This window comes from Eptatretus burgeri, chromosome 13 (genome assembly GCF_056783735.1).
Source record: "Eptatretus burgeri isolate ZD-2024b chromosome 13, Ebu_testis_v1, whole genome shotgun sequence".
Classification (NCBI taxonomy): Eukaryota; Metazoa; Chordata; class Myxini; order Myxiniformes; family Myxinidae; genus Eptatretus; species Eptatretus burgeri.
In genome coordinates, this window is record NC_140973.1 from 83512074 (window position 1) to 83526348 (window position 14275).

General features: G+C 41.1%; 1 protein-coding gene across 1 annotated transcript in view; it reads left to right on the top strand.

Moving 5' to 3' along the window:
* The first annotated feature begins 2072 nt into the window (after positions 1-2072).
* The window catches only part of FBXL5 (F-box and leucine rich repeat protein 5), a 62601-nt gene continuing 50398 nt past the window's right edge, over positions 2073-14275 (top strand). The window contains exon 1 of the mRNA XM_085853428.1: positions 2073-2231. Within this exon, the coding sequence (XP_085709554.1) occupies positions 2148-2231 (84 nt within the window). The 5' untranslated portion in view covers positions 2073-2147. The remainder of the gene's footprint in view (positions 2232-14275) is intronic.

Consider the following 14275-nt stretch of genomic DNA (forward strand, 5'->3'; position numbering starts at 1 on the left):
TTCATCAAAATCTCATCAGTTCGTCCTTTTCACACACCCAACCTGCCCACCAAATTTCATCCCGATCTGTCCACAACTTTTTGAGATGTTCTGCACACAAACAAACAAACAAACAGACAAAGAAACAAACAAACAAACAGACAAACAAACAAACAGAAAACAAACAAACAAACAGACAAACAAACAGACAAACAAACAGACAAATAAAAAACCAATGTCACCCGCAGGGTGACCCGTACCTTGCCAAAAGGTGACCACGTGTGACTTATTTAAGGTTACACTGAGGTGAACAGAGCTGCTATCCACCAGGAGCGACTCCTTGAGGAATATCTGCCGACGAGAGATTCCGATGAGAATCGTTCTACAGATTAACCATGAAAAATATGCTTTTTCCTCATAACGTCACCAAATGACGTCATAATGTCTCAAGCTTGACATATCTAGAAAGCACTCATCGAGGTGTTCAATTTGAGGTACTACACGATATGGTTCCTAAAACTTGAAAATTTGACCTTGGGGTCAAATATGTTTGACCTGAGGGGCTAACCATGAAGGTCAAGGACAATCGCCACCAAAAATTAATCAGCTGAGCGCCAGACCATGAACTATATTCCCATGAAGTTTGAAGACGATCCAATCAAAATTACTCAAAAAATAAGGGTTTCGCCGACTCCCCTGATTTGCGACAAAGTGACCTTGACCTTTGACCTTGACCTTCAAAATTTTGTGCGCTGAAAGGGACCTCTATAGGCCTCTGATATGCGAAGTTACAAAAATTTCCGATGATAACTGTGCTCTGCAGAATTTTTTATACGTGATTACAGACAAATAAAAAATAAAAATAACATACAAACTGACTAACATATTTTGCAAAACTTCGTTTTGGCAAGATAACAAACAAACAGACAGAAAGGGGTGAAAACATAACCTCGTTCACCTTCAGTGGCGGAGGTAATGATCGATGTGAGAATTCCACTTTGATTTTATGAGTGGGAGGGGTGGACAGATATTTGGGGTTCGGAGGGTGGGGCAGGGGGGTAGCAAAGATTGGACAGAGTTAGGAGGAAGAGGTTGGGACTTTGGCGGGTGGCAGGGGTTGAGGATTTTGGGTTGAGTTGGGGGGTGGGGGAAGGGGTTTTGAAGGCTTAGACTGGGGAGGGTATTTATGCCTTCGGGTCAGAAGTTTGAGCACTTGGGGGTTGGGAGGGGAGGTTGGGCATTTGGGATTTTGGAGGGAGGTTGGGCATTTGGGGTTTGGGAGGGTGGGAGGGGGAGAGGGGTTGATGGCGAGCGATTTGGCAGGGGCAGGTTGGGCATTTGGGGTTTGGAAGGGTGGAAGTGGGGGTTGTTGATTTGGGGGTTGAGAGGTGGAGGTTGGACATTTGGGATTTTGGAGGGGGCGGTTGGACATTTGGGATTTTGAAGGGGGAGGCTGGGCATTTGGGGTTTGGGACCGTGGACGTGGGGGCTCATGATTTGGGCGTTGGCAGGGGCAGGTTCGGAATTTGGGGTTTGGGAGGGTGGGAGCGGGAGAGGGGTTGATGGTTTGCGATTTGGCAGGGGGAGGTTGGGAATTTGGGGTTTGGGAGGGTGGAAGTGGGGGTTCATGATTTGGGGGTTGGGAGGGTCTGTTATCGAATATATAATTAATCGTAACTTAACTATGAATGGGTCATGGGTACGTCGCTGTCTTTCTGGATGCAAACATTGAATTTCCCTTTCTTGGTAACTTTGGCTATCTTTTACAAACAAGACGAAAATTTTACAATTTTTTTTTTTTTTAACTTTTACAAGATTCCGTTAATCATGTTAACGGTGTGAAATACATGTTAATTAGAAATTATATTGAGACTACTTTGAACATGTGAAAGAATGTGAAGAAGAGGATTCCACACTATGGAGGAAGAAGAGGATTCCACTAAAAATGAGGAAGAAGAGGATTCCACAAAAAGGAGGAAGAAGAGGATTCCACAAATATGAGGAAGAAGAGGATTCCACAAGTATGAGGAAGAAGAGGATTCCACAAGAAGAAGAAGAAGAAGAAGAAGGAGGAAGAAGAGGATTCCACACGAAGGAGGAAGAAGATTTCTGGAGAAGAGGAAGTCAAAAATAAATAGAGGAAGAAGAAGAGGTGGTCAGTTGGCGCGATGGCGCCCTTCCCGGACGAGGTTGATGTTTTCACGACGCCTCACGGGCGCATGAAGCATCTTGTTCAGCTTTATCGTGAGAAGGTAAATTAATCTTCACTTCGAAGCGATTTAACCCGCTTACCGAACTTTATTGGCTCTCTTAGGATCATGTGTGCTGCGGAATTTATTGCCTATTAAGAGGTTTATCTTTGTTTGTGGAAGTTTAGTTCTTCGTGACTTTGTTAAGAAGACATTTGTTTTCTCCTCGCTTGATGTCCTCGGATGTTGCCGACGCTTCGCTGTTGGAATTTGTGTCTCATTTATATTCGGGCCTAAAATATGATCCCGCATTTTCCTAGTTTAGGGCGGAGTATCTGTGGACGTGCCGCGCACACTTTACTAGTTTAGTGATATTTTGTCCGTTAGGCCTGCATCGGATTTGAATCTGTTGCTTCGTCCAAAACCGAATTCCTGCGGCCGAAGTAAGCTCCGTACACGAAGCTTCGTTCAAAGAAGCGAACACAAGGTGGGGCTCGTACTAAACACCGTCTACAGACTCCCTGGACTCTGGAGACCGTTTTAACAGTTGGAATTTGCTGTTAACCTCAATTCCGCTGTTTAAAGTTTAAGGTTCAGAGTTTGTAGAGCGTATCGCATTTTAGTTTTATCACGCGAGGAGAAATTAAATAAATCAAAGTTACCAACACCGCCCGGAGAAATCCCGAAATTAAATAAATGGATTAAAGTTACCAGCCACAGAAGTCTGGAGAGAAAAAGGATAACGACATCGAGCGACTGAATAAAAAATTTATTTGGTCATCAAGGACTCTGCATCAAGGACTCCTCTGCTAAAAAAAAAAAAGTGTTCATTTGCTGAAATTTTAAAATTTACTTATTTAATATCCACTCACGTTTTTAAAACTAAAATGCGAAACACTTGACAAGCTCTGAACCTCAAAATTTAAACAGCGGAATTGAGGTTAACAGCAAGTTCCGACTGTTAAAACGGTCTCCAGGGAGTCTCCAGACTTCTCCGGGCAGTGTTTAGTATGACCGCAAGGTGGCAAACGAAACGCTGTAAGTGCACATGAAGAAAGTGTAAAAAAACAAACAAACTGCGCTGTCAGACTGTCTGAGTATGAGGTCACATCCTATAAAGGATCACGGTGCTTTGACATCCGGTGATTGGAGGAACTGACGAACGAGCACCATTAACGGTCCTGATGCAGCAGGACACTCAACAGCTCTGCAGAGCCTGGGGTCTTCAGAGCATGGGGTCTTCAGAGCCAGGGTCTGCACTCTGCAACAAACGTGGAATGCACCATCTCTCCCGATTAGTACTGGAGCCATGCACGACCCAATCCTAGTTGACTGACTGTGTTTGCATCTTGCATCTTGCATCTTGCATGGCTCAATAGCTATTTATTGATTTTGACCCAATCTCTCAATGGTGAAGAATCACCTTAACAATTCAATAAAACACGTATCCGGATTCGGATCTTCACCAAAATCGAATTAATTCGTCATGGTCACACACCCAACCTGTCCACCACGTTTCGGCCAAATCTGTCGTCAACTTTTTGAGATATCCTGCACACAGACAAACAGACAGGGAGGGGTGAAAACGTAACCTCCCACCTTCGGTGGCAGAGGATAAAAATAGATCTTGAAGAAAAGGCAATTGATGCATCTTCTCTAATATTATTTCCTTTTTTTTTTTTTTTTTTTTTTTTTTTTTTCTTTTTGTGGTCACAAACTATCCTTGACCATTTTCAATTGTATTTTCTAAACATTGCTAATCTTGAAGGAGTTTTAGCGTTTCGTTCAAAAGTTAAAATCAAAGTTTTCAAACCTAAAAGTCATGTTGGTCCATTAATTAATTTAGTTGATTCTTGGTGACGTTACTTTTAAAGGAGGCTGGAGGGCTAGCATCAAGGTAGGTGTATGACTACTCGCCTGGGTTCAAATCTCGACCTAGTTATGAAGTCATTGTGGTGTTTTGCAGGCAGGACAAGGTGTCGGTGTGTGTACCGTCCAACGGATAGGCACTGAGCTGAGTGTACCATCGGCTAGCATTCGTTTATGGACGTTGAAGATCGATTGCACGGTCTTTTGTGAAGAGTCGGGGAATTATCGCCGGCATCCTCCAAATGACAAATTCCCGCTCTAATGTGCAGGAGCACTGCATCAATATTGCATTGTACCTCAGATATGATGTAATTTGCGGGCTGACTCTAATTGAATCCCAGCCAAAAGTTTATTACAAAGAACAACTTTTCAAGGATTTTATATCCGTAGTTGACCAATTACACTATGCAAAGCCTGGTGTTGGCTTCGCGGTTATGGTGGCTAGCTTGAGATCTTCGAGTCATGAGTTTGAGCCCCTGGTTTTTTTACGTTGAATCAACAGATGCAGTTGACTCAGCATGTCATCCTTCTGAGGTTGGAGAAATGAGGACTCGTATACTGGTAATAGGGGCATTGCTTCAGCGGCACAGCTGCACCCTCAACCAGTGATGTTACCCGAAGCCGTGTGCTGCATGAGGAGAAGGAAGAGGAGGACACCATGAAAATTTGCTGGGTGTTGGTACCTCTCTCACCAACCATGGCATTTCAGCAAAGGACTTCTGTGACTCCATGGGACTGACTCGATCTGTGAACTTTCCCACCCAGATTTCTCCCAATGGCAATTCCTCCCTTGTGGACTTGGTGGTGTTCTGCTCTTTGTATTGTCTTCTCCAATTGGTTCATCTGATCATAAGATTGTTAAAGTCAACATCTCTCTGGCTATTCTCAGAGAGCTGCCCCAACGCCTGTGAGTCTGACAGTTCACTCAAGCAAATTGGCAGGGACTATAAGCAGCGATCTCACTTCAGGATGGGTTTCCCAAATCTACTACCCCTGATGTTAATCAACCTGGGAATCCTTCCACAGAGTCCTACTCTCTTTCAGGCACAGATTCATCCCATCTCCTCTTCAATTATCCTACCCTTCTTCCCACCCATGGTACACTGAATTATTGGTGAAGCAGTTGACCTGAAGCAAGTTATCTCTTCTTCCTGGAAGGCTTAACTGACCGAAGGCAATCTCAGTGCATTCCAAAAAGTCTGCAACAAGTGTGTCCACTATCAGGAGAGCCAGAAAACAACATCTGTCCATCTTCAAAAATGAACTTTCAAACTTGTCCCCCCCCTCTAAAACCTGGTGGTGCCTTGAGTCTATCTTTGGTGTATGCTCCCCATTCTATCCCTTCCCTCTTCAAATGGCATCACAGCCGACTCAATCGTGAAAAGGCCGAATGCCTCACTTCTGTGTTTGCTTCCAAATTTTTTGCCCTCAACCCCTCTCTCTTGGTATCCACCCTTCCTTGTCAGACCAATTGCTACAAAATTCTGTGTTTTTTTGTACCTGAGAAGGTGAAGAAGGTTCTTTCTACCCTCAACTGTGATTCTGCTACTGGAGCAGACGGCATCAGCTCACGTGTCCGAAACACCTACTCTGCTGCTCTTTCACATTCTCTCTCTGCCATTTTCACCCAATCATTTGCACTATACCATCTTCCATCTGTTTAGAAGTCCGCCAACATCACTGCATTACATAAAATATAGCGGCAATGTCTCTGCACTCACCTGGTAGAACCATGGAACCACTGGTAGGTGTGTATGACCCATGAAATATGTAAATTAGCCAATTGTTTAAACAAACTTGTGAAAGCACTGTGCAGTGATTATTCGTACCTGGTTACATCTAAATCGGGTGAATACTTTTTGAGAAGTCAAAAGCAGCGATCCTGGAATCGTAATGACCTTTGACCTGCTTGATGTGCAATTTCTTTTTTTTAATCGGATTTGCAAGGCATCAGTACCTTGGTCCTCAGAAGTTCACCAAAGTTTCATGAAGATACAACTATTAGTTTTAGCGTAATGGGTGATGAAGGTTGTGGTCTAGTTTTATGGAAATTGTGTGTGTACTTTTGTTGGAAAAAGCAAATACATTTTTTTGTTGTTGTTGGGGGGGGGGGGTAAAAAAAAAACCCATAGACCCCCTTAATGAGCGCAAATTTTATTGTGGTGAATCCACCTGCAAGGACTTTGCACCGGAAGTTGCCCTATTTGCTTCTGCGCATCGCCACGTGACATCTCCGACTTTAACATGGGGTGAGGGTATCATTCGTAGCTTTCTGGACTCCAAATGGGGGGCCGTAATTGAGCTGTGCGCTGGGGCTATCCATGCGATGTTGAACGGGTTCTAGCGCTGAGTGCTACACGCCAGAACATTCCAAACGCAAAGATAGACGCAAGCATCTTTACTGGTATCTGCCGTCCATTGTTCCCCAATATCATCAAAGGACTGTGGTGGTGACTGTGGTTGTGGCGTTCATAGCTGTTATGTGAGATGGTTCATGCATTGTAGCGGTTATGGTGAGGTTAGCAAGCTGGAATTGATGTAGGGATTTTTATAAGGGTGTTGTGATGTTTATAGGAATTGTGTGACATGGTTGGAGTGCAGCGAAGGTCTGAGGTGATGGTTGGTTTGGGAATGGCGTGATGTTTGAATGAGGTTTTGCCCACTTGTGCTCATGAGCCGTCTTGTTACTCTGCGTGAAGAGAAGATCGTGTGTGCAGTGAAGTAAATAAAATAGATAAAGGATATAAATGGAGACATGCCTAAAAACCCGAGTCATTCCATCTGAAATCACCAAATTTAAGAAAATGTTCCCAGTTGACCCCCTCAGATTTACTTTAAATTTTCATAAAATAGTTCCCAGGTATCAAAATATAGCTGCGTAAAATTTTAGGTCCATAGATGCGGTCAACTCTGAGATATTGAGGGTTGAAAATGTGGTTGTGGCCCTATTTTTATGGTCGTTGCAAGCACCACAAAATGAACGGCTACTTTTAAACTCCCACAACTTTTTAAATATTAATGCTAGAGCCTTGAAAATTTCAGAGATTATTCTTCTATAACTGCTCTGTAAGAAACAAACATAAAACTGAGGAAACCTCTATTAAATTTTATGACCTGATCAGTTGAAATCCAGAAAAAAAATGTTGGTTTTGTATGAAGACCCAACTTTGAGACCCCATATTTTTATTGACCCATCCCAGAAGCTTGAAATTTTTTCATGTAATAACTGTATGGTACTAGTATTCAAATGCATGTTTACTTTTCTTAATCAGTCATATATAATAGTCATGATCCCTCAAAAATTGAAAATTTTCATTTTTCCCTGAAATTCAGGTGAGGATTGTAAATATATAACAAGGTATACCACTTCAAATTGTTCACCATTGGAAAGAGCATATTCAAGTTTACAAAAGTCTCAAATATCAAGGTGGTATATTTAAAAATATATATATTTTTTTATACTGTTGTTAACACGGTCATGAATACATTAAGTGTGTGCATGGTGTGGGCACCATGGTAATTATGAATGATTAGTTCTGATTCAAATTAATAATTCAAAAATATATCACATACTGCAATAACAATGTAATAAAACATTTCACGTAAATGATTTGAATAGGTCCTTGATCTGCTTTTCCAAGTCAGGTGCGAGCTTCTACTGCCTCCCAGTTGACGTTAGGGGAGCATCAATAACTTTCATCACATGGACCAAAGGAACCCAACAAATGTCCTCCCTTGAATGTAACTATATACAATGCTGACGTCAGCAGATCAGCCACTATTCCTGAGTTCTATTTTTAGCCCCAGCCAGATGAGTTAAGCTCTTGCTATTTACAAAGAATTACAAATTCAAATTTCAAAGTATTGTGTTCATGGTATCCTAATAGCAGATGATATGTATATGTACATTGTATATACATGTACTACATGTAAAAGGACTGTTCATTAAATCACACACACAACGTGCACAGCACTGGCAGAACATCATTTATTCAAATCTTTTAAAAATATTGATAGAAACATTATACCACTTTGATATTTGACACTTTTGTAAACTTCAATATGCTCTTTCCAATGGTGAACAATTTGAAGTGGTATACCTTGTCATATATTTGCAATCCTCACCTGAATTTCAGGGAAAAATGAAAATTTTCAATTTTTGAGGGATCATGACTGTATTATATATGACTGATTAAGAAAAGTAAACATGTATTTGAACACTACTACCATACAGTTACCTGAAAAAAATTCAAGCTTCTGGGATGGGTCAATAAAAATAAATATATGGGGTCTCAAAGTTGGGTCTTCATACAAAACCAACTTTTTTTTCTGGATTTCAACTGATCAGGTCATAAAAATTAATAGAGGTATACTCCGTTTTATGTTTGTTTCTTAAGGCCCGGTCACACCTTGACGTTTTAGCCAACGTATGCCGATTTTTGAATTTTTTTTCTAAAACGCTGGCACACGTTGAATACGTTATGGGTAAGTTTTGATAACATTGAGAGCACGCTGAAAAACACTGCCATACGTCGTTGTACGTTGGCTTTAAACGTTGTACTTTTCGGTTGTCCTCAAATTTTTTCATGCTTGAAATTTCACGACGTATGCCGGCGTATGACTCACACGTTCCGCTACGCTGGCCACAAGTTGTATGCACGGTCTGCGATCGTTGACAGACGTCAACACATGCTACTTGTAAGTTAATCATAAGTTGAGACACGCCGAGGTAATGTTTAGCGTACCCGAAACTTATTTCTAACCTATGATTAACGTGTTGTTGGCACGTTACGCGATCGTTGCCACACATCGACAGACGTTACTTTTAAGTTACTCATAGGCTGAAAGACGTCGGTATAATGGATCGTCCTTGCGTCAGCGTCCAAGGCCACGGCCAGGACACTTATTTGCAGCATTCTTCAAACTTTTCTTCGGCATGACGAGGATGTTCACACTTCGATGTCTAGCTTGGCTATGATTCCAATTGTCCATCGGCAGCGTCTATTTAAAATAGTCGAGTTTGAGCGTTTTAACACGTTCAGAAGAAACGCTTCAAATTTCAAAACCCCAGCATCAAAAAACAAAGGCGAGTGACAGCAATTTAAATCGTTCATTGTAAACAATGAAACTAGCTGAGTGGTACCGTTTAAAAGTCGTTGAGTGTAAAAAAAATCCAATTGTTGAGCGCAAGCGTCTACTTTCAATAGTGGAGATGCAGCCATTTAAATCGTTGAGTGGCAGCCTATGAACCTACCCGTGGACACGCGGACGCAAGGACGATCCATCACAACCCACACCCTCCCCCTCACACTCACCTACTACTGCCAACATGAACATACTAATACTGATACTGATACTGTTACTGCTGACATGGACATCGACTCAAAAAGGACTCAAACACTGTTGGGTTCCCCTTTTATGAGCAGCATTTTTATATACCAATTCCCAAAACCGCTGGGAACACGTCTTTATATGGCAGTTGTAAGCTAGAAACGCATTCATTTTTTTTTTTTTTTGTCGACCGGAAGACGTCATTGGAATACGTCTACATACGTCGATGTGTGTTGGGACTACGTAAATAATTGGTTCAAAGCACGTCAAACATAAGTTAGAAATAAGTTTCGCGTAAAAAAGACATTACCGCGACGTGTTTCGACTTATGAGTAGCTTATAAGCAGCCTTTGTGGACGTGTGTAAGCGTCCGCATATCGTGTGTAAAACTTATCCCCATCGCATGCGGAACGTGTGTCATACGCCGAGTACGTCGTAAAATTTTGAACATGTTTAAAATTTCTTGACGTACTCTACTTACTACGACGTATGATAGCATACTTTAGCGTTCTACTCACGTATACCAAACTTACTCAAACCGTATTTGACGTGCCCCAACGTTTTAGACACATTTTTCTTAGGTCGGCATACGCTGGCAAGATCGCCAAGGTGTGACCGCGATGTTGTCACTTCCATTTCTACGGCAGTTATGATTCGAATCGTTGTGCGTCAGCCTTTTAATAGGCTACGTCACGACATCGTCGGCGATGCGTGCAACGCGCTATGCCGAAGTTAGACTATCGTTGGGCATAGGTTGTGTAGGCCAACAACAGGTTCAGCATTCCTTGGTATAAGTTATCTATAACACAACGAAACGTTCTGTGTCCATGCTAATATGTTATGCATACGACCAACTCGTTATGAATACGTCCGAATCTTAAAAAAAAAAAAAACATCAAAAGTTCAACGTCAGCCAGCGTTTTACATACATTTTAATACGTTGCCATCGCTGGCTAAAACGTCAAGGTGTGACCGGGCCTTTACAGAGCAGTTATAGCACTTCTTGCATTTTCAAAATCGGACGGGGCTGATAAATCGGCCTCGTCATGTGGGGTGAGGGGGCTGATTTTTGCCCACGGGGCTGATTTTAAAATTGCTTCAAAATCTTGTGAATTGGTTTTTGTAAATTGTTTTAACATGTGGTCCAAATTGATCAATGTCTGTACAAACTGAACTGCCAAATAAACTGAGCCTAATCCTAACTATGTAATTTCAAAATGTACCTTAAACGGTCCTTCTTGGGGCCAAACACAAAGTTCTGAGAAACAGAACTTTCTGCTCAAGTACCGTACTTTCCCACAATCCTTTTCATTAAAAAGTATTAGAACTAAGTTGTCTTTGTTGTTGTGGATTATTACCTGTAATGACAAATGTTCTCACAATCTGCATGAATGACGTGCCGGTACAATACATTACATGCATACCATTGAACTGGGACCATTCATGTATTACGTACACAAGTCCAACCCATTTCTCCCCCTGGACTAGCCCACTGTGTTCAACATATACATGGGGATAAATCTTGACTTTTCACTGCCATTACCTTGTCATGTAGGTGTACTTGAATGTCCACACCTGGATCCACCAGTAACATAGTAATAATGTCAAAAGATTTATTCTCGTAACAAATTTAAAACTTTATTCGCTGCAAAGCTGAATGACCAAAAAAAAAAAATCTGAACAGTTGCATATTTAATGAGTTTATTGATGCATTTCTGTCTCAACAAAACTAATTTATCTGCAAGTATCTCTCTCTCTCTCTCTCTCCAGTCCAATAACAGATACATGTGTTCAGTACATTCTGCCAAATACTAATTAACTTTAGTAGGTTTAGTATTGATGTAAATCTTCAGGCAGAAACCCCCAAAAGTCACTATCATCAGACTCGTCAGATAATTGTGAAAGATTCATTCCCTGAGCTACCTGAAGATAAGTCCAACACAACAGTATTCTCATCATCTGTGGAGATGGCTTCAACCATGTCATTATCCGTTTCTCGCGTCCAAAAGGAGACCAATGGTGTTGAACAAATGTGTTTTGTTTTGCCATACAGGTAATCTTAGGGGTTTTTTTTTTTCCACAGCTTAATTTTACGGGGCCGATAAAAATACCCCCTGAAAATCGACCACGGGGGCGATTATTATAGAAGAATAATCTGAAAATTTCAAGGCTCGAGCATTAATATTTTAAAAGTTGTGGGAGTTTAAAAGTAGCCGTTCATTTTGTGATGTTCGCAATGACCATAAAAATAGGGCCACAACCACATTTTCAACCCTCAATATCTCGGAGTTGACCGCATCTATGGACCTAAAATTTTACGCAGCTTCATTTTGATACCTGGGAACTATTTTATGAAAGTTTAAAGTAAATCTGAGGGAGTCAACTGGGAGGCCTCTGGTGATATGATGTGGAATGACTCCCTTGCAATGCTTTTTTTTGTCCCATAAACCCACAAGGGACGAGACATAAGGGAAGGGCTATCTAACACGAATACTGATGAAGTAACTGCCTCGAGACTGCAATATGTTGTATGTCGTAACCTCGGGGGATCACCGGGTTCGCAGAACCGCAGCAGTATTATCATATTCCATGACGTTGTAGGTCTTTGGTGATTGCTGTGTGGGGATGACATTTTTGATATTCTTTTGAGCTTTGTTTTAACCAGTGTGGCCAATGCAAATGGATGACCATGCACCATATATAGAAATTAAATTAACCATTGCTCTGCCCCAATGGTCGCATTGCCCAAGGTGGACCCAAAAGTGTAATGGGACCATTAGTGGGAAAAAAAAACTGTGTGTGTGTGTGTGTGTGTGTGTGTGTGTGTGTGTGTGTGTGTGTGTGTGTGTGTGTGTGTGTGTGTGTGTGTGTGTGTGTGTGTGTGTGTGTGTGTGTGTGCGTGTGTGCGTGTGCGCGTGTGTGTGTGTGTGTGTGTGTGTGTGTGTGTGTGTGTGTGTGTGTGTGTGTGTGTGTGTGTGTTAGAGCTTTTGAAAGCAGTACGTTTTAAGCTTGTACCTCATTTATCTATATCTTACTATGAAAAGTGAATTTGTTTATTTTACCTCCTCCATCAAAGGTGGAAGGAAGTTAAGTTTTCACCTCAGTTTGTTTGTGTGCAGGATATCTCATAAAGTTGTGAACGGATTTGGATGAAACTTAGTGGACAGGTTGGGTGTGTGACAAGGAAGAAGTGATTTGATATTGGTGAAGATCCGAATCCAGATACGGATACGAGAATTTTTCAATCTCCATAACATTCTTCATTGAGAGATTGGGCTAAAAACGATTCTCAAAATGTATTGGACCTGTGATCTATTCGATCAGATATTGCATAGCTGAGGTACGCGCTCTATTGAGTGCCCTTTTACTTGTTTGTTTATGTATGCTTCAAAAACGAATTAAAAAAAAAAACTACTGAACCAAATGCAACCAAATTTTGCATGTTGCCGGAGGGTACCTCAAGTATGTTTTGTCGGGATGGCATATCTGGGGGAGGGGGTTTCAAGGTTGGGTGGAAGACCCCAATTCCATCTCTGTAAATGTATATATCATCGTGCCACCTGTGGTGTCCAGTATTACAAATAATCTTCTTGTCTCAAGAAAGTTTATTATTGTTATTGTGATGTTGAAATCTGAATGAGAATAATTTGAAATTTTCAAAATGTTTCATTTCACTCATTGTAAGTGAAAGTTCAACCCAAAGGGCAAATGAATTTATTTATTTATTGAATTATTATTATTATTATTTTTATTTTTAATTTTTTTCTACCACCATGGATGGCTGATGAACATGAGTGGCAAGATGGTCGTGAGGTACGCACACTTGCCTTCTAAGATGTCGAGCCTTGTTTTGAATGTCAACCGAGCTGTCATCCCGGTCGGTGTTTCACATGCGGGGCGAAGCATCAATGTATGTTCTGTGTCCATTTTAAATGCTGAGTGTCAAGCAGGGAAGTAGCACGTACCATTAAAATTATTTGGTGTGGCTCAACCAGGGTTCACGCTGATTGATTAAATCCATCACTGAAGTGACGGGTAAAATACCTAGTTGAGCATAAAACTTGATAAATACAAGGTCGCAGTTCACAAAGTGGGCCAATTTTGAAAAATGCAGATTTCTTTTCTTTAAATTTTAAAACATTATTGCCAGTTATCTGTGTTGCATTATAGCCATGCTCTCTGTACTTGTGTAAAGTTGACAGCATAGTCGAGTCTAGTCAACTGAGGCAGTGCTGAGTTGGGGGAATACCCATCGTCAGCAGCAAGCATAAAACTTTCATGTTTATGTCATTTTGGAAAATCCCGTGTGACGTGTTGATGTCAAAAAACTTCAAGGAAACCCAAGTCCAGCTTCAGTATAAACTGTTCATCTAGTTGGAGATGACTGATACGAAATCAAGTTTATTTTTGGTTTGTTTGCTGTCATCTAACGTGAAACACTGAATACTTTGATGTTCTAAACTCCAAGCGCCAAGCAGTGAGGTCGTCCCATTTGTATTATTCAAAAGACGAGTTTGGAAACTTCTGGCAATTATAAACTGTAATGAGCAGGGGATTTTATATGCATCACTAGTATAGGTAGATTGGATTGGATTACCATAATTGAGTATAGTTTTGGAGACGTTTATTTTATTCATCAAGCTGTGAAACATTGAACAGAAATATCAACAAAATTCAACATTTCATTGATAATGCTTTTTGGTCGATAATGTCGACTTTTTCCATGAAGGGCTTGAACATGTAAATTGTTTTGTTTTTCAACTCGAGAGCAGCCCACCGATTGTTGACCACTTAAAAAAAAACATGGAGAAGTCAGATGTAAGGCCGTAGCCTTCAGTGATTGGTATTGTGCTTTGTTGATTGACATTGCAAAACTGATCCCACTCGCTGAGCCACATCGATTGCAT